The following is a 26942-nucleotide window of genomic DNA, read 5'->3' as shown; positions in this document are numbered from 1 at the left end:
GAATTAGCTGTCGAAGGCCATCCTCTGGCCCTGGAAACCAAGGGCTCCAAGAAGGAAGGTCTGGCTCTCATGAATGGGAGAGGTTATGCCGGAGACACCAGGAACAGAAGGAGTGAGAGAGACACATTAGGAGGGCACAATGGGTCTGATCTTGTTTGCCAGAGTAGCCCTAGTCCTGGCACTGAATAAAATTTATGGGAGGGAGGGAGTGGGGGAGGGGGAGGGAGGGAGTGGGGAAGGGGGAGGGAGAGAGAAAGGAAGACCCACTACCAGGAGAACTGGGTGCTGCTTTATTTCACAGGAAATAAATGGACAGAAATACAGAAATGGAGGCCCAGAGGCTGGTGAAGAGGGCAAGAATGGTGTCCCTTGGTTCCAGCCCTCAGGCTCTGGTCAGTGGGCCTCAGGCCTCTCCCTTGGGATGCGGATGCAGTCTGGCCAAGCCCAACCAGGAGTTTTCCTAGCTCGGTCGAAGGCTGTGGAGAGAGGAGAGGACAAGCCTGGCCGGCTGGAGGCTTGGCGCTGTGCTCCTTGGTTAGTGTGGGTGGCAGACAAATGAGATGCAAATCAGTACGCGGAACAAGGCCAGACTGGGCAAGCATTCAGAACAGCAGGCAGGACCCGACTGACCTCTGCAGAGTCCCCTGTGGGCTGGCTCGGGCTGTGGGCAGTGGACACAGAGCTGGCCATGCAGGGATGGGAGTGATAAGAGTGGGAGAAGAGCTGAGAGGGCTCAGGAAGGCGGGAGGGCGGGAGGAGCAAATGGCCTCCGGGTCACTCAGTATGTGATGGACGTCTTCAGACTTGACTCGACCGTCTTTTTCAGGATGGTGTGGCAGGTGGAGCTGGAGCCAGAGCCGGACACAGCGCAAGAGCCCAGAAAGGGGCCCTGCCCAGAGCCCAGGATGACGTTGGAGTCACCGGTCACAATGCTGGAGCAGCCGGACCCAAAGCTGCCATTCCCGCCTCCGAGTCCACAAGTGCCCACCAGGCCACCACCTGCTCCTGCAGACACGATGGTGCTGCCTTCCCCAACGGCTGCCAAGAAAGGCACCAGGGTCACAGCAGAGTCCTCGATTCCCCAGGGGGCCCCTTTTCCAAAGTCCCCTGATACTCACAGATAGTGACCTGACTGGCACACTCCCCAGACATCCTGGGGGAAAAAGGACAAGAGGAAGAAATGCTAAGAAGGGCTGCAGAAAATATGTCCCCAGGTGCTTTTAAGCCTCTTAGAGCAGCTCACCATGCTCTGAGCAGGTAAAATCCCCAGCCCCCAATTTTAAATCCCTCCCAGCAGAATGGGTGGCCCTCGGTGGCTCAGAGTGTCAAAAAATCTCTCAGCATCCTAGGGACTTCCCTGGTGGTGCAGTGGTTGAGAATCTGCTTGCCAATGCCGGGGACACAGGTTCGAGCCCTAGTCTGGCAAGATCCCACATGCCGTGGAGCAACTAAGTCCGCGCGCCACAACTACTGAGCCTGCACTCTAGAGCCCGCGAGCCACAACTTCTGAGCCCACATGCCACAACTACTGAAGCCCACGCGCCTAGAGCCCGTGCTCCGCAACAAGAGAAGCCACCGCAATGAGAAGCCCGCGCACAGCAACAAAGAGTAGCCCCCGCTCGCCACAACTAGAGAAAGCCCGCACACAGCAACGAAGACCCAACGCAGCCAAAAATAAATAAATAAATTTATTTTTTAAAAAAAGAAAGAAAGAAATCTCTCAGCATCCTGTTTTGGCCTTGCATCTGCCCACCCCCACCTCCGTCACACATCCTCAGGGCCCTCTGACCAGCCCCACCTGCACTCCTCGCCCTCCAGCAGCCTGCAGTAGGTGGCAATCTCCACATCCAAGGAGAGCTTCGAGCTCATCAGCTCCTGGTATTCGCGCAGCTGCCGCGCCATGTCCTGCTTGGAGGTTCTCAGAGCGGCCTCCAGCTCGGCCAGCTTGGCCTGAGCATCCTTGAGGGCCAGCTCCCCACGATGCTCGGCATGGGCGATGGCAGCCTGCAGGTTGGCATTCTAGAGAGGGGTAGAAATAAGGGAGGAAGTGGCTGTAAGCCCGACACAGACTCCCAAAGCACCTACTGTGGATATAAGTTAAAGGCTGAGATGGACCATAATCTCATGAGCTCAAAATTATTCCTGGCCATGGCCAGCTCTTCTCATTCTAAAAGACAGTATTGCCTCTTCTGCTTCTTTAACTCCCAGAGTGGGTTAAGTAGCGTCTCAAAAACGTCAGGTCCATCAAGAACTTCAGAAAATAATCTTATTTGGAGATAGGGTCTTTGCAGATGTAATTAGTTAAGGATCTCAAGATGCTATCACACTGTATTTAGGGTGAGCCCTATATCCAGTAACTGGTGTCCAAGAAAAAGATGAGACAGACACTGAGATGACGCCGTGTGAAGATGGAGGCAGAAATGGGAGTGATGCACCACCAGACGAGGAATGCCAAGGAACTTCCAGAGCCACCAGAGGCCAGGAAGAGGTGAGGAAGGATTCCCCCAGCTCCTTCAGAGTGAGTGCGGCTGCCGGCACCTGAGTTCAGACTTCTAACCTCCAGAACTGACAGAATAGATTTCTGCTCTCTCAAGCCGCCAAGTTTGTGATACTTTGTATGGCAGCCACAGGAAATGAATCCAGCTCCTTCTCCACTTTCTCCCATGATCTTCCCCTATTTCTTCCCACCCTGTCGACCCTCAGCACCTTCCCTGCAGTACTTTCTCTCTCCTAGGGTACTTAAAGCTCTTCCTGTCCTGTACGGGTCATTATCTACAAGTCTCATCTTGAGGGCCACGTGTCCTTGAGGCTTTTGGAACAGCCCCATTTCAAATACTTTCTCCCGATGTTGTCAGAGTCTCATGGGCCTCAGTTTGGGGTCTGAAAAATATTCTCTGTGCTCACCTCTCCAATCCGACAGAAAACTCCTAGAGGAAGGACAGCATCCCGGTCCAATCAGCCATCTAGTTGATTTTCCCTCACGTTCGGTTCAGGAAAGAAGGCATTCCCTAAAGGCTCTCTTTCACTTACCACAAAGCACCCCATGGATGAGGAACATGGTCTCCATTCTACAGGTGAAGAAACTGAGGCTCGGAAAGGAGGTGAGTGGCGGAGCTGAGACCCTAACCCAGAACAGCTGAGGTCCAGTCTACCACTCTTACTGTAGCCTCAGTTCATCAGGCTTGTGCATGAAAAGGAGGAGTGAGAGGGGGCTGTGACCCCAAGAAGGATTCTCCCAGGGAAGGCACCTTGCTATGCAGGGGGGGACTGTGTTTCCCAGACATGGGGACATAGTGACTCTCCTAAGTGCTGGCCACTGGTCTCTGAGACTCCACGCACTTCATTGTCACCTGGGTGAACTTAGTTGAGAAAGCAGGTTTCTTGGCTCCACCTTTAGAGACTCAGATTCCCTCTCTCTGGTGGGAAGCCCAGGAATCTGCATCTTATCAGACACCCCAGAGAACCCCAAAGCTTCCAGAGTAAAAAGTCCAAATTTATGGGCAAAACACCGTGGCAGCAAATTGAGTAATAGGACCTGGTCACCCTCATCTCGGCTCCTTCCTCACACTCTGAAGGAGAGCAGGTCAGGATGGCTGGAGACTGAGTCTGGCCTTTCAATGGTCTGTGTGCTCCAAGAAGCACAGACCCTGCTTGCATGTGGACAGGCCACCCATGGCCTGGGAGTCAGGCTGAAGTGCTTGAGGAAACCGCCAGACTCTGTGGTCTCAGCTCTCAACCCTCTGTTGATCCCCAAAAAAACGATGCTTTGGGCTTCGGGAAAGTGAGGGCAAAGACACTTGAAAACTTAAGAATCTGTAATCCTCACATATAGAAGTAAGGCCTCCAGGAGGAGCAGGAAACCACCTCCCGGCCCTTGCCATCCTCTCCCTCCACCTCTCCCGGCTCCTCACACCAACAGCATTACCTGACCCTAAGGGGGCCTCGGCGCCCCACCATCCTGCCCATGTCCCCCCTCCCTGAGATCCTGGTTCTCTCCCTCCCTAACACGGCACCAGGAAATTCAGCGTGTGGCCTTAGAGTCCTTACTGGGCTTCACGAGTAAGCATCAAAAGAAGAGATAAGAAAAGAGATGAATTAACCCTCTCCCCAAGGAGCTGAAAGCAAGATGTGCATGTAGACACGGAATGCAGCGTGAGGGCTGGGGCCAGGGTGGGCAGTGCAGAGCCCATGCAGCTAGAATTCCCTGGAGGAGAGCTGAATGCCTCTGAAATGGGGGTTGAAGTTCTCTCCACCCCAAATTAGCCAAACCTCCAGCCAGTTATCAAAGTTTCACACAAACCCAGCAGTGACCCTGGCACAAAGGTGGTAAGACAGAGGGCTTGGGGGCTCCGGTACCCTCACCTGCTTTTTGAGGTTCTCTGTCTGACTCTGCAGCTTCTGAATCACCTGCTGCAGCTGAGTGATCTGGACTTTGGTCCCCTTCATTTGGTCCTCATGAAGCTGGGCAGACACCTGAAGCTCCCGGTACTGATGGGGGATGGGGTGACGCCGTCAGTGGAGAGGACCCTCACCTTTGACCCCAAGACCATGAGGAACACCATGGCCCCGGTTCTCTGCCTCCTCACGTCCTCATCTGGGCTGTGGGTTAAAATACTTGGAAAACCAGGACACGGTGGGCTGTGGTTGCGGGAGTCTGGGCTCATCTCCCACAGTTTCCCTGCATTGCATCCCTCCTGGAGAGGGGAAACATGGTGCCCACCCAGCCCTGGTGCTTCAGAGAGGTTATCAGAACTGCCCAACGGGACCGAGGTGGACGACCACCCTGGGGGGGCAGGCAGGGAGACCCAGCCTTTTCCAGCATGGTGCTTGTCCCCCGGTCCTGGCACCTTGGTCTGGTACAGCATCTCGGCCTCGGCTTTGCTGGTCCGGGCGATCTCCTCGTACCGGGCACAGACCTCAGCGATGAGGTCTCTGCAGTCCAGGCGGCGGTTGTTTTCCATGGACAACACCACAGACATGTCTCTGGCCTGGGTCTGCAGCTGGCCCAGCCCCTGTGGGGAAGACTGACTCAGTGTCCGTTGGCCCCCCGGCTCCCTTTCCCCTTGGAGCCCCGGGCAGGTGGGCAGAGTGCCCTCTTCCTTCGGAGGCAGCCCTCCTTCGCGCCGGGTGGCAATGAGCACACCCTGCCCTCTGCGGGGCTGTGTCCTTATCTGGAATTGAGGGCTGTCCAACGACTCGTGGACATTAAAGGAACGTGTCCAGCAGGGTCTGAAATCACCTGGTCCCCATCACTCCCCTGACCTCCTATCACATCCCCTCTCTCGTTCCCATTGCTCCAGTCACAGCGGCCTCCTTGCATTTCCTCAAAGACACCAGCACCCTCTGCCTGGAATCCCAGATTCCCCACTGTGTGTCTGTCTTCCTCACTTCCTTCAGATCTTGGCTCAGATTTTGTCTTCTAAATAAGGCCATCCCAACCTCCCTATTTGAAATTGCCACCTGCCCTACCCCCCTGCCACATTCCCAGTCCTTTCCCTGTTCTAATTTTCCTTTTTCCTATAGTATTTGTCACTTTCTAACATACTTGGTAATTTATTTATTTACTAGGTCTAGTGTTTATTGTCTGTCTCCCAATAGAAAGCAAGCTTCGTGATTTTTATCTGGTTGTTCACTGGTGTATCCCCAATACCTAGCAATTCACATGGTAAATTCTCAGTAATTGTTTATCAAAGGACTGAATGACTTGCATCTAATTCACTCTAACCAGGCTTCACCTCCCAGCCACTCCCACTATTGCCACAGGAGCCTACCCACCTGTCCCCTTCCCTCCCGCCCACCTGCCCCTGGCAGACCATCACTTCTGCCCTTAGTGATCCTCACTTCTTCATACAGATGCCTCAAGAAGCAGATGTACTCTTTCAGAGCCTCCACCATGCCTTCCAACTCCATCTTGCTCGAGAGAACCCCATCCACATCCTGGGGACAGGAAGATAAAAGCCATATACCCCCACTCCCTCTTTGGGGGTCCCACTCTGACCCAGGAGTTCTGTTCACACACTGCCCAACACCCACCCCATGGCCATCTCCAGCTCCCATTCCTTCCTCCCCCATCCCCGCCCTGCCCTGCTCTCTCTTTTGCCTGACACTGACCCACACCACCTTCAGGAAGCCTTCCCTGATTCATCCCAACCAGTTCTGTTTCTTCCACTCCCTCCCCACCCTCTCCCACAGTGACACCCAGAGCTCATCACATAGTCCCGCAGTCAGATCTTGTCCTGGGGTCCCCCTGTGTCTACACAGACGTCCCATTTCCTCAGAGGGTCCCTATAAGCAGTGTGACAGCCTGTCGTGCGTGAGGATCTCCCACCCCCTGCCCTCCCAGCCCAGGACTGGGCTCTGTGCCCAGTGGATGCTCGGGGTTCGGGTAGAGCAGCTGACCCCACCCTCACCTTTTTGAGGACCACGAAGTCTTTCTCCAGTGTGGCGCACTTGTGGGCCTCCCGCTCATACCTGCCAAGTAAGCACAGAAAGACGCTGCCTGGAGTGCTGGCATCAGAGCCCAGGCCCCTCTCCAAGTACAGCCTCCCTGGAAAGGCCACTCTGCTTTAGATGCTCCAAAGCAGGACACACCACCAGCCTGCTTCTCTACTCTTCCATCAGGAAGTTTTGTCATGTCTTATGTCCCTCTTCACTCTTTCAGCCCAGGTCCACTTGTGACATCAGGCGACTTTGCTTCATGTTTATAAGGCACATTCAAACACTCTTCTTACTTACCACTCACAATCATCATCTGAAGCAGGCATTTTGGATTTTATCAGAGAGATTACAAGATGTGCCCAAGCCCTAGATAATTAGGTGGCCCAAGCAGATCTAAAACACAGGTCTCCTGGCCCCAATCTTTCCAGGACCTTCCACCTGGGTCCTGGAGCAATCCTCCCAATGGTTCTGGAAGGTAAGAAAGGCAAATGGCATTTTCCCAGTCTACAGATATGGAAACTGAGGCTGGGAAATGTAAGATGCCTTGCCCAAGGCCACACAGCTATTCCTTGTTTACAGTCACCAAACCCAAGCCTCCTGTTGGTCCAGGGCTCTCTCCATACCACCAGGTGACCTGGTGGGGAACCCAGAACCACAGCCTACCTGTGAATCATGCCACAGGCCTGGGGGTGGTCCCACTAATGAATTCTCTTCCACCTCTGAGACCAGAGAATGTCTGAGTCACTTTAACCCACAGCCTGTTCAACAGGAATTTCTCAAGAAAAAAACCCACATAGGCATTGTTTAATAAGCCCCTCCCAGCCTTGACCAGAAACGTGGCCCTCGTAACTGGGGCCTGCTAGAATCGATGCTCTCCAGTCCTGGGTATCAGGGGCTGTGGGACCACTTACTTGCAGCAGGTGGGGCCCCCTGAGAATCAGAGGGAATGGGGATGCAGAGGGGCTAGAGGGGAGGCTGGTCATGTGACCCTGGGAGCTCAGCAGTGGGATACCCTCTGGCTGACAGCCTGATTCAAGCCCTCCCAGTCCCCATCCAGGGCCCACGGGGATGCTGCATTTTGCCTACTTGGTTTTATACTCCTCCTGCTGGTCCTGGCAGGACTTCAGCTCGGCGTCCAGAGACCCTCGTTCTCTCTGCAGCTGCTCCAGCTGCTTCCTGAGCTGGACCAGATAGGCCTCGAAGAAAGAATGCAGGGCCTGGGGACTGTCACTCAACTCCTGCTGCTGCAGCAAGTCCCACTTGGTCTCCAGGACCTTGTTCTGCTGCTCCAGGAACCGCACCTACAGCACAAACAGCGGGTCCCTGAGGCAAGCTCCTGCCAGACTCCCTGGGTACAGCCTCTGGGAAATAAAGCCTGAGCAACCCTCTAGCCAGCCCGGAGCCTTTTAGGCCTTTGATAAGTATTTTCCAACACACTAAATGAATTATAATGACATTTTTATAAAAGGAATTTCAAAACACTAATTAAACAGAGCCTCAGCATAACCAGAGAGACTCCAGTTAGACCACAGGAGGGACTTCCTTGCTGCAGAAGTGATTAGAAAACTAGTAGGAGACCAGACTTCCCCATTCCCAAGTCCATCGAGAACAGTTCCTCGAGGGAGGCACAGAGACAGGGGCTTAGCTGAGCTGACCCTCACCTTGTCAATGAAAGAAGCAAACTGGTTGTTGAGGGTTCTGATCTGTTGGGTCTCCTGAGTCTGAACCACCTGGAACTGGGGGTCGATCTCAATCTTCAGTGGGGTCAGCAGATTCCAGTTGATGGCCACTTCCTGGATGTCTCCCGGAGGGCACGGGGAAAGCCCAGGCCCACCAATCCCCTCCCCATACCGCACCCCTAGCCTTCCCCTTGAACCCCAGGCCCTCCCACGAGAGCCTCCTTGGCACCCCACAAAGGAACTGAGGCTCCTGCTGCTGACGTTGACCCTGCCTCGGCCCCCCGAGCGAGCAGAACAGGCTGAGCGAGCACTGAAGCCCCTCTGGGCCCGGCAGGGAGAGAGAGACATGGCAGAGACTGAAGGTCTCACAGCTACAGACAGAGGATCGTCAAGGTGTGTGTGTTCCTGCCCTGTGGCCCCGGCACAAGACTTTTATCTCCTCCCGTACCGGGGCTGGGCCTTGGAGAGCAAGATGCTCTTGGCCTGAGTGTGTCTGCCACTGACTCCAGCTGACCTCTTCTGACATGCCTGGGGAATAGGTGCCTGGCAAGTGCAGAGCCCAAGGAAGAGACCCAGAGCCTGCCCTCAGAACTCCCAGACTATAGGAGGGATGGGCACGTTCTGAAGACCAGGAAGTAGCCAGAGACCTGGACTTCAGTGCTGGGGGATGGGGAGAGATGGCCTTGAGCAAACTTCCTGAGGGTCATTCAAGGAAGGCTTCCTGGAGGAGGAGATGGGGAAGAAGGGAGGCACATTCAAAGGGAAAAGAAGATGGAGGGGGTTCAGATGGAGCCCTTGAGTGCCCTGCAGAGGTTGGACAGAGGAGTGCAGCTTCTCGAGGGAGGATCTACATACGAGAGTAGGAGGAGGAAGGCACTTTGCAGCACAGGAGAACCCAGGAGGTTAATAGAGGTGTTATTGTCATCGTTAGCTAAAAGACACTGCAGGATTTGGAAATGAAACAGAAAAACAGGGTACCCAACTCCCTCCTCTTGCCCAACCCAGCAATCATCCGTGAGGCGCCACCCCGCTCAAACCAGGCATCTCCACCGGGGGTGGCGGTGAATGGAGCATTTCTAAGCCCAGCCTGTGTCCCTTCCACAAACACACAGCTCTAGGCACATCCACTTGGGTCCAGCACTGTGTCTGTCAAGTTACACATCAGAGGATCCCAGGCTCTGAAATAAAATGTACATTTAGAAACACACCTTCCGGGGCTTCCCTGGTGGCGCAGTGGTTGAGAATCTGCCTGCTAATGCAGGGGACACGGGTTCGAGCCCTGGTCTGGGAAGATCCCACATGCCACGGAGCAGCTGGGCCCATGAGCCACAATTGCTGAGCCTGCGCGTCTGGAGCCTGTGCCCCGCAACGGGAGGGGCCGCGATGGAGAAAGGCCCGCGCACCGCGATGAAGAGCGGTCCCCGCACCGCGATGAAGAGTGGCCCCCGCTTGCCGCAACTGGAGAAAGCCCTCGCACGAACCGAAGACCCAATACAGACAAAAATAAATAAATTAATTAATTAAAAAGAAAATCCTTAAAAAAAAAAAAGAAAGAAAGAAACACACCTTCCCCGGGGACCGGGAGCAAAAACAGGAGTTTGAGGCTCCCTGCAGGATAGATTCCATCTCTGCCCTGAGAGTCTGCTAATTGGAGGAGCCCCAGGGTTCATCATTCAGCAAGCCTCCCGCCCGGTCCGGTGGAGGACCCGTGATGGGAAGCATCCAGCCGCCTCCACTGCTGCCCTCCCACCGCTGGCAAGGAGGGCTGGCATCTCTGATTTTTAGAAATGTCCAAAATGTCTTCTTTACAAAGCGGGAGGGCTATATCTCCCTGTGCCTCTCCCGCTTTCTTAGAGCCTGATGCATCCTGAAGCTGGGATACTGGGCCTTTGATAACGCAACTCAAAGCCAGGACAAACAGAGACTCAGCATAATAAACACTCAAGAGGTGTGCTATGAGGAAGTCAGTCCTAGCAATGCAAACAATCCCATAGATGTTCCACCCCCAGGGCCAGACAATGGTGAGCGCGTCTCCCCTCCCTCCAGAGGATTAGAAACCCCATCTGGCAGATAGCACCCCGGAAGGAAACTGAATGACAGATGACCTCAAGAGGAAGAAGAGGTCAGGCCTTCTGTGGGGAAAACAAAGGAGATCAAGGGACTGAAGGCTCAGGTGAGGAAGAGAAGAGGAGAAAAACGATCCAAGCAGAGATTCAGGGACACAGAGGAGAGAGAAGGCAGCATAGAGCAGCCTCAGAGTCTAGAAAGAGAATCTGGGAAATGGGTTGAATCCCACTGAGGACCCACCTCCAAACCCTACCCCCTGGGGACCACTTTGCAGAGGCAAGGAGGGCCGGGTGCCTTCCTCCCACAAACATTCTTAAGAAAGATCTCTGTGGGCTGGACCCTACCACCCCTCCCCACTGGTACTGAGGGTGAAGGGCAGAGGTCACACTTAGAACGGGGCCTAATGTACCTCCCTGGAACTTCTCCATGTTTGTAATATTATAGAATATTAGAGCCAGAGAGCTTCAAGGTCCTCTGGTCCAATGCCCTCGTTTTACACTTAAGGGCTCTGAGGACCCATAGGGTGTAGTGCAGGGTGCAAAGACCGTGCAGTCTTGAGTAACCTAAGATATTGCACCAGATGACCGCGAAGCCTACTTGGACCTGTCACTCTGTGGTCTGAGTGACTTGCTCAAGGCCACCTACACAGCTGACCAGGCTGGAGCCAGGGCTCCCACCCAGCCCAGACCACTGCCCCACAGCGCAGCCCACTAAACAAACCTTTGATCACGACTCCACAATGTCTGCCTCGTCCACCCCTCCATCGAGCTCAGGGCCTGGCTTACACTAGGCATCCAAAGTACTTGTTTAAGAGATGAATTCTTACCCATGACAGTTACACCCAGGGACCTTCATGAAGACCCATGAGTTCTCAAACACTGCTGTAAAACATGTTTTCCCCTATTTAAAAAAAATCATGCTACGATGGAGAGAATGAAAAAATGGCTTGGAGATTTGAGTGCTAGGCCCCTCAGAGGCTGAGTGGTACCCACAAAGGTACACAAAGGGATCCCAGTCATGCAGCAGCAAAAGTACAAATGGCTCGAATCATGAACTTAACATTAAACCCAGCATGCAAAGGTTCTAGTGGGTTTTATCTATTGGGTTAAATCCTCTGCTCCAGGTCAACCATCCTCAACCACAGGGGTCCCCAACCCCCAGACCACGGACCAGTAGCGGTCCATGACCTGTTAGGAACCAGGCCATGAACCGCTACTTGTCCCCAGCAGGAGATGAGCAGTGGGGCAAGCAAGTGAAGCTTCATCTGTATTTACAGTCGGTCCCATTGCTCGAATTACCGCCTGAGCTCCGCCTCCTGTCAGGTCAGCAGCGGCATTAGATTCTCATAGGAGCACGAACCCTACTGTGAACTGCACATGTGAGGGATCTAGGTTGCACACTCCTTATGAGAATCTAATGCCTGATGTTCTGAGGTGGAGCTGAGGCGGTGACGCTAGTGCTGGGGAGCGGCTGCAAATACAGATCATCATTAGCAGAGAGGTTTGACTGCACAGAGACCATAATAAATCAATTGCTTGCAGACTCATATCGAAACCCCATCAGTGAGTGGCAAGTGACAATTAAGCTGCATCTTACAGGGTAAACTGGATATAAGCAACACACTCTGGGTGTCACTGTCTCCCATCACCCCCAGATGGGACCATCTAGTTGCAGGAAAACAAGCTCAGGGCTCCCACTGACTCTGCATTATGGTGAGTTGTATAATTATTTCATTATATATTACAATGTAATAATAATAGAAATAAAGTGCACAATAAATGTAATGCGCTTGAGTCATCCCAAAACCATCCCCTGTCCCCATCCGTGGAAAAATTGTGCTCCATGAAACCGGTCCCTGCTGCCAAAAAGTTGGGGACTACTGCTCAGCCACACCTCATGCTCTACAATCCCTGCCCACCCCAGTCCTGCCTTCGAGAATGCCCCGGCCAGTGCAGCTTCTTGCAGCTCCCCAGCAGTCCCTTCTCTTACTGCCCCACCCTGAGTTCACCGCTGGCCACAGCTACAACCCTCAATCTCTTTCTCTCTAATTGCCCTCAAGCCTGTTCTGCTTGTGAAGTGGATTTTTTGACCCAATAGCCATTTATTCACATTTATTTATTGACTCAACAAGATATGATTGAGCACTTTCTATGTGCCTGGGCCTATGCTGAGAGTTAGGAATTTAGCAGAGGACAAGGCCCAGTCCCTGCACCAAGAAAGCTTAGAGTCTAGTAGAGAAACAGACACAGAACAGGTAATTCGATAAGTATTTAATTGCAATTATGATAAGGAGAGAAAAGTACAGGGCATGAAAGAGACCTAATCTAGTTTATCCCCTAATTTATTCTCGAACATGCCAGGAACACTCCTGCCTCAGGGCCTTTGCACTCGCTGTTCCCTCTTCCTGGAATACTCCTTCCCAGATCCCCGTATAGCTACAAGTCACCTTCTCTGGTTGCCCTAAACCAAAAGTGCAACACTGAGGCCATCCTTCATCTGACACTTCTTACCGCCCTCCCTGCTTTATCTCTTTCCATTTAGCACTTAGCGCTTCCTAACATAACATATATTTCACTTACTCATTTTGTTTGTCAATCTTCCTGCACTAGAATATCATTTCCACGAAGGTAGGGATTTGGTCTTTTTGCTCACTTCTGTAACCTCTGCACTTAGAACACTGCCTGACATACAGTAGGTGCTCAGTAAATAACTTTTTAAATGAATGATTCCCCATTCAATCTCATCTTGTTGATTTCCTTCCATCTTTTAACCTCTGGATATCCTTGTGAATCTCAATTCTGTTCTCCAAAGCACTGATCACTCCCCATTTCACTCCCCCACAAGGTTGGGAGCAAGCAAACATGGTAGTGTGTGTGTATGTGTGTGTGTGTGTGTGTGTGTGTGTTATTGAGCTCCTGCTGTGGGCTGAAGGAGGCATAAGATGGATAAGGCGCCATCCCCATCCTGAAAGAATATATAGTCCCGTGGAGAATACACATATGAACACAGAATGGGAGAAAAGATCTGAGAAGGAGTGCACTGGGTTGCAAGTGGGCATGTTGGTATAATACTGAGGGATTCCTCTTTTTACCTGGACCCTCCTCTTGTCCTTGGAGGAAAACAAGGACAGAGCCTTGTGGCATGCCACTAGAAACCCTTCCTCTGCAGTTTTACATCCTCCCAGTGTATGTCCTTTGGATGCTATGCTCAGCTGTTTGGGAATCTACCCACCTGTACTTTTATCTAAGAACTTTACATATGGTAAGCGTTTGATCCTAGCAACCCTATGAAGTAGGTACTATGATTATCACCACCTTACAGAGGGAACAAATAATCTTCCCAAGGCCACACAGCTAGTAAGCGGCAGAGCCAGGATTTGAACAGAGATGGTTGGACTCCAGGGTTTTGCACTTAACCACCTCACTGTGCTCCTCTCAGAGACCTGGGAATGTCAGTATTGAAGGACACCTTAACCAACTGAAGCCCAGAGAGGTAGAATGACTTGCCCGAGGTCACACAGCAGATCCAAAAGTGAAACTCATTCCTCAACATTCACCCATGATCAACATTAATTAAGCACTACCAGGTGCCAGACACCATGCCAGCGCAGGTTAAACAAAATTTAATGAAAGTCCCTGCCTTCGAGGTATCTGCAGTCTGGAAGGGGAGTGGGAGAGAAGTGGGGAGTCTATTTGAAAACCAGTAAGTGCAATAAAGTGTTGGAGTCTCCACTGTAGATGCATGTACAGGTCTTGTGGGTCTGGCCATCTTTTTGAAGCAGCAGCAGCAGGAGTGCTTATCTTGGGCACATTCCAGAAGAACAGAAGTCATCTGGGACAAGATGAGGCGGGGCTACCCACACCCATGCGGGTCTTCCTAGCTTTCGCAGGGCAACGAAGGGGTTGGTTAGTGTCCTGTCCTGTTTGAGGGGAACTGGACAGAAAAGGCTCAAGTGTCTGCCTTTAGTCAGCCCCCCCTCCCCCACCATGGACACCCCATGACTTCCCCGATCTAGGCACAATGGAACCTTCCCTCAGCTCCGCTTTTGCAGCTGAGAAATACATGCCAAATTCTGACCCAGAATCTCCTGAATCTCCCAGACATCAGCCACTCACATTCAACCTCCACCATCATGCCATTTTGTAAAGCCAGATGTACTAGTATATACTTACTATTTTCTTTAAATCGAATCGAAATCAATTCACTTCTTTCTTATCCTGACCCTAAGCCATAATATCCTTGAAAATGTAGCTTTTGCGTGCTAGTTCTAATTTTTTTGAATTCATATTCAAATAAAACATAACTATTAAAACGTAAAACATTCCTCCATGTGCTGTTGGCCTACAGAGAACACAGGTCAACCTTGACCCTATTCGAAGTTTCCCAAAGCCAGTGAGGGCAAGGAGGGAGCAGCACCCATCAGATGCAGCTGATTTCTATCTCGCCTGTAATTACAGCTCTCTTGGCCTGTCGGGGCCCGAGGGGAGGGAGGAGAAGAAAGGCCTGCCCTTCACTCTTCCCCAGGCCAGGCAGAGCACACTCACACCAGCCTGCTCTGCCCTGGCACCCTCCTGCCTGCTGGGCTGGGGGCGGGTAGCCCCTGCCCTCCTCACTGCACTGGCAATGAAGGAAGGCGCTGCCCATCCAGAGAATGGGCTTATTGTGAGGGAAGGGGTGCCCCAGAGGGGAGCCAAGCTACCTCCTCAGGCCTCCGTGCCCAGGTAATGAGCCCCCGAAACCCACAGGGGGAGGAAAGATTTGCAAAGCTTTTCCTGGGAGCTCAGAATTTAAATGTTTGTCTCCAAGTTCCCGGTTGAGGGTGGAAGTGAGGAGGGACAATGCCAAACTCTAACTTTGGAGTAATAACCATTTTCCATGCATAACACACTTTTTAAAATTCTATTGATGCACCCCAATGTTCATTGCAGCACAATTTACAATAGCCAAGACATGGAAGCAACCTAAATGTCCATAGACAGATGAATGGATAAAGAAGATATGGTAGGGGCTTCCCTGGTGGCGCAGTGGTTGAGAATCTGCCTGCTTAGTGCAGGGGACATGGGTTCGAACCCTGGTCTGGGAGGATCCCACATGCCGCGGAGCGACTAGGCCCGTGAGCCACAACTACTGAGCCTGCGCGTCTGGAGCCTGTGCTCTGCAACAAGAGAGGCTGCGATAGTGAGAGGCCCGCACACCGCGATGAAGAGTGGCCCCCCGCTTGCCGCAACTAGAGAAAGCCCTCGCACAGAAACGAAGACCCAACACAGCCAAAAATAAATAAATTAATTTAAAAAAAAAAAAGAAGATATGGTATGTATACACACACACACACACACACACACACACACACACAATGGAATATTACTCAGCCATAAAAAAGGAATGAAATCATGCCATTTGCAGCAACATGGATGGACCTAGAGACTGTCATACTGAGTGACATAAGCCAAACAGAGAAAGCCAAATATCATATGATATAGCATATATGTGGAATTAAAAAAAAAATAAGATACAAATGAATTTATTTACAGAACAGAAATAGACCCACAGACATAGAAAACAAACTTATGGTTACCAAAGGGAAAAGTGGGGGAGGGATAAGTTAAGAGTTTGTGATTAACATACACACACTACTATATGTAAAATAGATAACCAGGGAATTCCCTGGCGGTCCAGTGGTTAGGAGTCCGCACTTTCACTGCCGAGGGCCCAGGTTCAATCCCTGGTCAGGGAACTAAGATCCCACAAGCCGAGCAGCATGGCCAAAATAAAATAAAATGAAATAGATAACCAACAAGGACCTACTGTATAGCACAGGGAACTATGCTCAATATTTTGTAATAAACTATAAGGGGAAAGAATCTGCAAAGAAAAAAATATATATATATATATATATGACTGAATCACTGTGTTGTATACCTGAAACTAACACACCATTATAAATCAACTATACTTCAATCAAAAAAAAAAACTTCTAGGGACTTCCCTGGTGGTGCAGTGGTAAAGAAGCCGCCTTCCAATTCAGGGGACACGGGTTCAATCCCTGGTCGGGGAACTAGGATCCCACATGCCATGGGGCAACTAAGCCCGTGTGCCACAACTACTGAGCTCGCGCACCTCAACTTAGAGAGCCCACGTGCCACAAACTACAGAGCCCACGTGCCCTGGAGCCTGTGTGCCACAACTAGAGAGAGAAAACCCGCAGGCCACAACTAGAGAGAAGCCTGCGCGCCACAACAAAGAGCCTGAGCGCAGCGACGAAAAGATCCCGCGTGCCGCAACTAAGACCTGATGCAGCCAAAAATATATACAAATAAAATTTAAAAATTATAAATCATAAAAACATTTTTTAAAAATTCTATTGTGGACCCTCTGAGTGCCAATCACCGTGTCGGGCCCTGTAGATACTTCATGTTCTTTAATCCTCACCACAATCTGAGAAGTGGGGATTATTCTTATTCACACTACAGACACAGAAACAAAAACAACTGCCCAAGATCTCAAAGACAGGAAGAGGCCCAGCCAGGACAAGAACCCAGATCTTCTAAGTATCCTATAGTCTCCTCGGGAAGAGAAGCCTCCTCCGAGACTCCTTCCTGCAATAGGAGGAGTGTTTCCCTATTCAACAGAGAACCAGAAGCTTCCCCTCTGGTGCGTGCTGGGGAGAGAGGCCGTGGAGGGGACTCGCTGAGCTTCACTGGGCAGTGGGTGCTGCTGTGTAACAGCTGGTTGTCTGCGGGGTTGGGAGAACACATCTCTGTTTTGTAGTGTTTGCCATTTTCTAGGGTATAAATGGCCCCGCCATGGCTGATTTCAAGCTACCGGCATGATGTCACTGACTGCAGAGCTGGGAAGAGGTGAACACAGTTAGCCCTCACGAGTTTGCACGAACTGGCTCCAGCACACCACTGGCCGAGGGTGAGGAAGGTAGAGGCCTTTCTGTGGAGGGGGACCTGTCCCAGACTGTGGGAGCCAGGAACGCATCTTTAGGAGCAAACTGATGGTAGCTGGGAGAGGAAAGAGGGCTGGGCTGAGAGGAGATGGGGGAAGTGTTCAGACCAGAAAATCTGAGCTGAGAGTCCAGACTTGCCCATCAGGACCCAGCACACAGCCACTGCCGCTCTGAACCAATCAGGTTCAGCCAGCTGGGTGCCCTGCTGCAAGCAACCACTCCTGAGTTGGCAAATATTTATACAGCATGTTACTAAGGACAGCCTCCCAACACCCTAGAGGTCCATGGGGCAACTTCTAGGGCAAAGTTTCCAGGATTCCTACAACCCTGGGAAAATAAGGTCAAGGCCCCAGCAGGAACTCCTGGACTGGGAAATGGGGTAGGGGGTTTACCTGGACCAGCTCCCTGCCCCTCCTCAGTCCCTCTCACCAGCATCCCTCCCATGGCCATCTGAAGCACTAAGCCCTGGGCATGGGGCATGGGGAGGGGGTTGAATCTTCTGCCCCCATCCCCAAGGAACTTCAGTCTGAGAGAACAGTATTTTCAAAACTGCAAGTTACAACTCACTAGTGGGTTGTGAAATCAATTTAATGGATCTCGACCAACATATCAGAGTGTATCACCATAAAATTGTGTTCCATGTGTGTATATCTGTGTAAGTGTGTACAGAACTGTGATATAAAATGCATTTCTTACTAAGGATCATTGTCCAAAAAAGCTGAGAAACCCTCTGATAGAGGAGGTGGTCCCACCCCCAGACACACACAAACCCAAGAAATAAGACCAGGAACAGGAGTGGCGTTAGTTGTCAGGACTGGGGGATGGGAAAATAAAGGTTTGGTCTGGGGAGATCTTCCCGAAGAGAGAAGTAATGAAAGCAGGATTGGGAGGGGGAACTTGGAGAGTGAGGACCTCTCTCAATCTATCCTGAAAGTTAGGAAATTCTCCTAATACCAAATCTAATCCCTAAGCCCACTGATGCATGCTCTGCCCTGCAGCCCGCCCACTCCCCAAAAGGAAGAATCATGGCCCCCTGCTCCACATAACCTCCGAGTCACAAAAGTGACAAGGACAGGAACCATTAGTTGGGTCCAGGGGAGGGAAGGTCAGGCAAGCCAGGGAGCACAGACAGTAGCGTGCTGAGTGCCAGCAAGGCAAGGAGGGCCAGCCTGTGTGTGCCGTGGCGACACAGACCAGGTCTTGGGAATTGTAGACTCTAGTTAAGATCACAATACTCCACAACTGGAGAATGACCTGACACCAAAAATGCCCCACACGTGCATAATACCTGCCAGGTGTTGTCAGATGTCAGAGCAGAAAGACCTAAGAGGTCATCTTATCCAACACCCTTGTTTCATAGCACAAGAAACTGAGGCCCAGAGAGGGCAAGCAACCTGCCCAGAGCACACAGCAAGGGTAGGACTAGAGCCCACTAAGCCAGGACTCATTTCATCCTGCACTACAGAGAGCCATGAGCCTAGGACAGAGACCATAGAAGAGGACCCCAAACCCCCACCCACACAGCCCCACCATCCCAACAAGCTCATGCACACAATCATCCACCCATAACATCTCCTGGGCACTTCTCAGCACCAAGCACTGTGCTCGGTATGCGGAGATACACCACATAATCTCCTCCAGGTAAGAAGGGAGTGCCCCTCCTGACCTCCAGAAAAGGAGACTGGCTCTGTGATCTCCCTGACCTGCTCCAGACTCTTATTACTGTCAGGAAATTCTCGGGTCTAACCTCACTCCTTCCTGCTGCAACATCAGCCCAGTTCCTCTTGGCCCCAGAGGCACCTGCTTGCTAGCCTGGCCTGGCAGTGGGGGAAGATGCCAGTGCCTCCCATGACCTTCTCCTGGCTCCTGAGTCAGCCCATCCATTGTTCCAATGACTTTACCTAAACCTTTTTGTACTAAGGTGGCACAAAAAGCCCGGGGAGCTGTGCCAGCAGAAGCTTGTGGGCGGAGAAGGGGCAGAAAGAGGAGCGGACCGGCAGGAAGATGTTGGATGGGCGAGTGAAAGGGGAAGAAAATGCAGATCCCACCCACTGCTGTGCTTCTTAAAGTCTAGGCTCCTGTTTTAAAGATGTGGAGGAAGAAGAAGAGTCCAAAGCTGGTGGCACTTCCTATTCTTTATACAAATAATACAAATTCATTGTTGAAAAATTTAAAGCAACAGATAACAAAATTAGAAAAAATAAAACTCTTCCAAAATACTACCACCCTAGAAGTAGTCACTATTAACATTTTGGTGTATAATCTTCCAGACTTTTCCATATGTAAATATCTTCCATTATTCATTAAACCTATATTTATTGGACATTTTCTATGTGCCAGGTATTGTTCCAGCGCTAAGGATAAAGTAGTAAAAAAAAAAAAACCAGATAAAAATCCATGCCTTTATGGAGTTTGCATCTCACGATGATGTATGTGTGTGTGTGTGTATATGTCTATTCATATGTCTAGTATAGTGCTGTATTCTATGATAGTGTAAGCACCATTTATTCATGTAAATATGTAAATATGTATCCCCCAGAAGTGGGATCATATTACACATACAGATTTCTAGCCAGTTTTCCTCCCCGTCTGTGTCAATAAATATACCCTTAGATTATCGTGAATGGCTCAGAGCATTCCCTTGCGTGCATTCTCAGGGCTTTTCCCCAAGTCCACTGTCTGATTTCTTCCCCGCAGGAGACCTGAACCTTGCTCTGGAAGCCCATTGACACACGCGCATGCGCGCAGACACACGTACAGGAGGCTGCACGCGCGCACTGCCGACACGGGAGCCAGCCGTCGGCTTGCTGGATCGTGCAGTCTAATGTAGTCCTGGTCCGAGGCATGTTTCCGGGATTCACCAGGGCACAGACCCATTCCCGGCATTCCCATGCAGGCAGGAGCAGGAGCCCGGCTTCTCCCAGTCTTGACTTCCCCTGCAGGCGGCTGGGGTTCTTGCAACTGGAACCAGGCCTAGGAGCCCGGCAGGAGCCAGCCCTGCAGCAATAGGAGGAACAGAAGCAGGGGCTGATCCTGATCTCCCTGAGTCCCTTCTCTGCCCCCGCCTTTCTGGTGCCTGGTGGGGGTGTATGGCCAGAGGCTTCAAACAGGCCCCCTAATGGGGACCTAATGCCCTGGTGATTTCTGGGCATTTTTCTGGACTTTAAGAAGTCCCAGCTGGCCTAGACTGCCTGGGTTCGGATACTGTCTCCACTACTGACTAGCTGTGTGGCCTCAGGCAAGGCACTTAACCTCTCTGTGCCTCTGCATTCCCGACTATAATAAGGGGATAATCATTCCTATTTCATAGGGTTGCTGTGTATGTCAAACAAGATGATACACGTAGAATGCTCAGAACAGAACTTAGCACAGTGTAGTACCCACCAACTATTAGCTTTATTTTATTTTATTTTATTTTTTTATTATCATCGTCTCCTGAGCCTCCACTCACCAACCAGGCCTGGCCTACTAAAGGCTTACTTTCCTGGGACCTGCTCTCACTGTGGTCTGAAGGGCTTTTTGTGCCCTCCCGACCTCCAGGGGTAAAAGAAAGAGAGAGTAGGGACATGCATGTGAATACATGCAGGGTGTGTATCGCCAGGAGCTTGTAATGAATGTGAGGGAGTGAGCGTGAAGGTGAAAAGAGATTGGACATGATCATGAAGGACTACATGTGTGTGCATACAAGTAAAAACGTAGGGGCTGTGAAAGCCAGGTTTGGGTGTGAATGTGTAAGCTAGCAGTGTGCATAAGGGTGAGAGCGTGAATACATAGCTTCTGTGAAGGTGTATGGTAGAAGACACTTGCGTATGACAGCATGTAAGGGTGTGTGTGTGAAAGAGGGGATAGAGGGGTGTGAATATGTTGTGAGGTTGTGTGTTGTGTGTGTGTATGAGAGTTGTGTGTGAATGTCCACAGTCCCCAGCCCCACCCCAGGACCCAGGAGACAGTGCTTCCTCAGAGAAAAACATTCCCCAGTGCCCTGACTTGATGTGGAACAGACTTTTTTTCTCCCTTCAAAGCTCTCAAGTTTCCTAGAGAAAAGCTGCTAGCTCAACAGAGCCCACCGTTAAACCCGCCCCTCTGATCGAAACTCGGGAAGGAAACCAGCACCAGCCGTCCCCACCTTGCACCCTCACCCCTACTCCCACCTGGGAATGCTCCAGCTTGACCCACACCTCACCCCCCACCTCCCACTGGCTGCTCAGGTCCACACCCTCTCCCTGTTCTCCCCAGCCCCTCTGAGGGCCAGGGTGCCCGGGGCAGCTCCCAGCCACTGATGAGAACGCTTAAACCCCTCTGCTAGCTTTGAGAGCACTTTGCCTACCTGCCCAGGCAGGCCCAACCAGGGGCAGCTGGCAACTCCATGCAGAGGGGAACTGGGGCTGGGAGGAGGAGGACCAGCTTCAAAGCCCACGACCAACCCCCTCCCAGGAGGCAAGCACTCCAACCCACGCTGCCTCTCCTAAGAAGCCAAAATCCCAATAAAGGACTGGGTGGGAGGGTGTGTCAGAGAGAAAGGCCACTTGGAGGTAGGGGTTGGACATCAAGTAGGGTCCTTCCTGGGGCTTCCCTGGTGGCACAGTGGTTAAGAATCCACCTGCCAATGCAGGGGAGACGGGTTTGAGCCCTGGTCCAGGAAGATCCCACATGCCACAGAGCAACTAAGCCTGTGTGCCCCAACTACTGAGCCTGAGCTCTAGAGCTTGCAAGCCACAACTACTGAGCCTGCGTGCTACAACTACTGAAGCCCACGTGCCTAGAGCCCGTGCTCTGCAACAAGAGAAGCCAATGCAATGAGAAGCCTGCGCACCGCAACAAAGAGTAGCCCCTGCTCGCCGCAACTAGAGAAAACCCGTGCGCAGCAACGAAGACCCAATGCAGCCAAAAATTAATTAATTAATTAATTTTTTTAAAAAAAATTAGGGTCCTTCCTTACATTTAGGGGCTCAAGAGAAGACCTCTCTTCCAGGAAGCTGTCTCAATTTTTAATACTATTATATGTATCAAGAATAATTAGGGACACACCATTGTAAAGCAATTATACTCCAATAAAGATGTTTAAAAAAAAAGAATAATTAGGGAGTTCCCTGGTAGCCTAGTGGTTAGGACTTGGCGCTTTCACTGCGGTGGCCCAGGGTTCAATCCCTGGTTGGGGAACTGAGATCCCACAAGCCGCGCAGTGCAGCCAAAAAAAAAAGAAGAATTATTATCACGTAATGCACAACTACAACATGCCAGGTGTTTTACATATTGTGCTTCTAATTAACACCATTTTATAGATGGGGAAACTGAGGTTCAGTCAAGTTAAATTACTTGTCCTAGCTCACACAACCAGTGGTGGCAGAGTCAGGATTTGAACCAGGTCTGTCTGTAAAACCTGGACCCTTTCTCAGGTTTGTGCCTGCATCTGCCTGTCTGTTCTCAGCCTGAATCGGCACCTCTGTTCTTCCCCCTCTACCAGAGGGGTTGGGGGAATCTAAAGAAAGACAGAAACCTGCTCAGCCAGCTGCAACAACTCGGGGAACAGTGGGCTGGGGCAGTTGGCAGCACCTGGCAGAGGAGGGGAGCGTGGAGGGGCCTCAGGAAGCAAGGGGGAGAGATTGTTGAGTGGAGGGGATAAGAAGGGGGACCCAGACCTCTGTGACACCCGGCTAGGGAGGGTGGCACATGGTTGCATGCAGGGTGGCAGAGTGGGGGGTAGAAATTGAGGCCTAGTGGCTGAGCCCCCAAAGTACCTACCCCCCTGTGCCATCACTTCCCCAAGGAGGCCTGGGCCATCTGCCTCATGGCTTCTGCTGGGCCAGGGGTCTCAGACCGCAAAGAGCCCAGGTGGTGGGCATCTGAGCACCTCCAAACTCTGGAATGTGCCAGAGCTTCATTCCTCAAGCCACCTCATTCCCAGCAACAGGGAGGAGCACTAAAGGCCCCAGGCACGTGGGAAAGAGAAACCCTGTGGGTCTCCAGAGTGACCAGCCAAGGTTCCCGGAGGGTCGGGGACAGAGAAGGGGGCGCCTGGCTGAAGATCCAGGAGACAGGAGATGGGCAGGGGCCAGGGAGGGAGTGGGAGGTGGGAGAGATAGCAGGGCAGGGTGAATGAAGGAGAAGTGCGGGGAGGAATTGGATCGAGGCAGGTCTGGAGAGGGGAGATTCTGTGCTGAGACCAGGCTGGGGCAGAGCACTTGGAGGAGAAGGCAGGGCAAACTGCCCCGGCCCTGGCCCCAGCCCCCTCCCAGCTTCCCCAGGCGCAGCCAAGTGCCAGGGAGAACTCGTGTCTATCCCCTGGGGAAGCAGGACTTCAGTCCACAGGCCCTCTCTCTCTGGAACTCTACTCCGGGAAAGTGACCAGTGTCCCCCGCAGCCCCCCAGCTTCATGAAGGCCTTTTGCAAGAGGGAAGTACAGAAACTGCATCAAAACCCCCTTTAAAAGTTCCTTGGGGAACCTGGCCCACCACCAGGGGAATAGGCCAGTGCTGCAGCAAGGGGGATTGGAGTCAGACCCCTGACACCATTAAGGGAAGGACAACGGACACGAGCAGTGGGCCTGGGTCAAGGGGACCCAGGTCTGGCAGGGAGAGGCTGCCCCACAGAGGCAGGGGAATGCTCCAGATGACTTCTTTAGAGTCCTCACCTGACCCCAGGGAGTCCTTTTGTGCCAAACCACAGAGCAGAACCTCCACTCTCAGGGACTTCTCAGGAGGACCCAGCTCTCCAGAGGCTGCGGGTGGGAGTGGTCCTGTTACATTCTGTTCAAGCGCATTTGATACCTGATGATTTGCGAGGGCAAAAGGGAGAAACTGGGAAACATTAATCCAACCTCATGGGAGCCATATGCAAATGAGGATAATGGTCCCTGCCAGCAGCTTATGACAATTAAGAGAGGTAACTAAAGCAGTTAGCACAGGCCTGGCACAGTTACTTGGAGGGAGGGAGCAGCAAAAATTGGTATCCTAAAGCTCAGAGACAGGTAGAAAACAGGCGATAAGGTCTCTCAGTGCCCCAGGGACCTGGCCAAAACACCTTGGACTCTGGCCAGGGCGAGGTAGCTGGGCTTATTTGCATGTCATTTGCATGTGTCCCGTCTGGCCACCGACACTTGTCACTCCTGTCACTTCAGAGCCACTGGGCCCCACATGGTCTCTGTCCCTCCCTCGTGGCCTTTCCCAGACTCCTGAGGGCTGAAGGGCCCCGGAGGGAAAAGAGAGCCCGAGTCAGGGACATGGGGTCTGAGAGGGCACCTGGCTTCTGGAGAGGGCCCTTACCGCTGCCACCGGCCCGGAGCCTAGCTTAGGGCGACCCCTGCAGGGCATTCCCAGAACAGAGAGGAAGGAAGGGGCCAGCGCTAACCCCTCCCCGCTCCACGTGGGCCGCAGCCGCCCAGCTCCTTTGCCTCCGACCTGTGGCACCGCTCCCGGGCACCTGGAGTCTGGGGGCAAACCCACTTACACCATGCCCCCATCCTGATGGAATCCGTAAACTCACATCCCTCCCCGCAGCCAGCCAAGACCAAGGGGTCAACGGGGATTGCAGCCAAAACACTGGGTAGGAATCTTTGGGAGCTCTGCAAAGTCAGCAACACTCCAGCACCTCTCCTCCAGATACCACTGGATCTGCACTAGTGCCCACCTCGGCTATCACACCCCCATCTTGCAACCCAGGATGGAAGGGCTCGTGGTTTTACTTTTGGAAGAATTTAGGGAACAGAGAGAACTGTGAAGAAGTGGGGAGAAGCTCACACCGCCCGTACAAAAGGTGGACCCACCAAGGGGCCCCAGCTCACAGGGCTGTAGCTAGCTGGATTGAGGCCAGGCCAGGGAAGGATTTCCCCACAGTAGGGCTCTTTGGGGGCCTCTGGGAGCCACCTAGGTCCCTCCCCATCCAGATCAATTCTGCCCATCCACTTTAGCTGAGAGGGGAACAGGGGAAATGCAGCGACTGCAACCTTTGACTAGGGGGAAAAAATGTCAAAAATGCTCTGAGCCTGCGGTTTGCTTATTGACAGCCATGTAGGCTCACAACCCTGCTTTTCCTGTGGGGCTGGCCACCGCCCCTGTCTTGGCTGGGCATGTGAACAGGGGTAGAAAAAGGGCAGGGCAGAAGGGTGTGTGTGTTAACAAATGAAGTCATTCTCTCTGGGTGGCTCCTTTTAATTCGCACCTGAAAAACCCCCAGCCAGCAAAATTGGGTCTTGCCAAGTGGGAGCCCTACCCTTCTGGCTCATCCAGACCCTGGGGGCAAAAGGGGGCAGGAAATCTGAAAGCAGGAAAGGAAGGGGTCTGCTTAAAGCCAGAGCATTTGAGAAGCCTTCCTAGTCCTCTGGGGACCCATTGGCAGGACACGGCCACACTCGAGGGCCAGCTGGTCTCCAAGAAGCTTGAACTGGGTTGTGGGCAAGTGGAGGTTGGCAAGGCATTGGTGAACTCATCGCCTCGCCCCCAGCCCCCTCAGGGAGATCAGCCGCTGAAGGTGACCAGTGTCCCAGCCCTGGAGGTTACATTACAGGCCATTACATCCAAGTCCGGTCCTGGCAAGACATTCTGGCCTCCCTCTGGCCATGAGCAACATTTAAAGCAGAGTCACCTGGTGTCTCATGGCAACCCCCCAGAACTCATGGCAGTCCCCACAGTGGGAAGCAGAAATTTACTCCACGAAGGGGACAGAGCAAGCCTCATCCAACTCCCCTCAAGACCCCCAGTCCCACGATCCAGAGGCCACCTCCCTGGACTTGCCCATGTTCCTCTTCTCCCTCAAAACCCTCCTCCAGGGGCTTCCCTGATGGCGCAGTGGTTAAGAATCCGCCTGCCAATGGAGGGGACATGGGTTCGAGCCCTGGCCGGGAAGATCCCACATGCCGCAGAGCAACTAAGCCCGTGTGCCACAACTACTGAGCCTGTGCTCCAGAGCCTGCGAGCCACAACTCCTGAGCCCAGGCGCCTAGAGCCTGTGCTCTGCAACAAGAGAAGCCACCGCAATGAGAAGCCCATGCGCCACAACGAAGAGTAGCCCCCGCTCACCTTAACTAGAGAAAGCCCGCGCGCAGCAACAAAGACCCAATGCAGCCAAAAAATTAATTAATTAATTAATTAATCCCTCCTCCAGGCAACTGCCTGATAATCTCCCCAAGTCTGTGAGACCTTCCAGTCTGATGGGTTCAGGTCCCATGTATGGTTTGAGCTTCTCTGTTCCCCGGATCTGACACCCTCCTCCCCTATCAGGCTGGAGTCCCTGAGGACAGGGCCCGAGTCCCCTCCTTGCTCGAGTCCCCTCCCCAGCTTCTAGGATCAGACAGCACACAGAAGGGATGCAGCCCTGTGAAAATGGACATGGGGGCTGCGGTGGGGGAGTGGTACAGCCAGCGCTGAGACTCGGGCTTTTTTGCATGAGGAGACAGGAGCCCCAGCTTCAATCCCACTGCTGCTTCTACAGAATCACTGTGTGACCTCAGACATGGGGGCCTCCGTCTCGGGTCTTGATTCAGTAACCTTGGGGGTCCCTTCCAGCTCTGACAGCCTATTCTACTAGGAGTATCCTCATGTGTTAATGGGGGGAGGGGATCTGAGGGCAATGAGAACCTGCTTAAGTAGAAGACTAGCTTGCTGTGGCCATGGCTTCTCAGAAAAGGACTCTCCCTCCCAGAGCTGGGGGCAGCTTTCCTTCTAGCTTCCCCTGAGACTAGAGAACCACTTACAAATGTCCCCAGCTCAGGGGAGGGCTGAGGGTCTAGCGAGAGCTGGGGTTGGGAAGCACATGACAAAGTGGAGGGTGGTCCAGTTTCCAGATGAGTAAGTTCTAGATGCTACCAACAC

General features: G+C 52.4%; 1 protein-coding gene across 1 annotated transcript; it reads right to left on the bottom strand.

Annotated features, from left to right (window-relative positions):
• Window positions 1-778: 778 nt before the first annotated feature.
• On the bottom strand, window positions 779-8465 carry KRT78 (keratin 78). The gene is made up of 9 exons (XM_007179408.2): window positions 8100-8465; window positions 7525-7739; window positions 6411-6471; window positions 5842-5937; window positions 4848-5012; window positions 4363-4488; window positions 1799-2019; window positions 1119-1153; window positions 779-1038 (listed from the first exon to the last, which is right to left on the bottom strand). The coding sequence occupies exons 1-9, from the start codon at window positions 8463-8465 to the stop codon at window positions 779-781; spliced, it is 1545 nt and encodes a 514-aa protein (XP_007179470.2).
• Window positions 8466-26942: the final 18477 nt, after the last annotated feature.

The sequence above is a fragment of the Balaenoptera acutorostrata genome, chromosome 11 (assembly GCF_949987535.1).
Source record: "Balaenoptera acutorostrata chromosome 11, mBalAcu1.1, whole genome shotgun sequence".
Taxonomy (NCBI): Eukaryota; Metazoa; Chordata; class Mammalia; order Artiodactyla; family Balaenopteridae; genus Balaenoptera; species Balaenoptera acutorostrata.
Note: the sequence above shows the minus strand (reverse complement) of the source record. Positions and strands in the feature narration are given on the sequence as shown.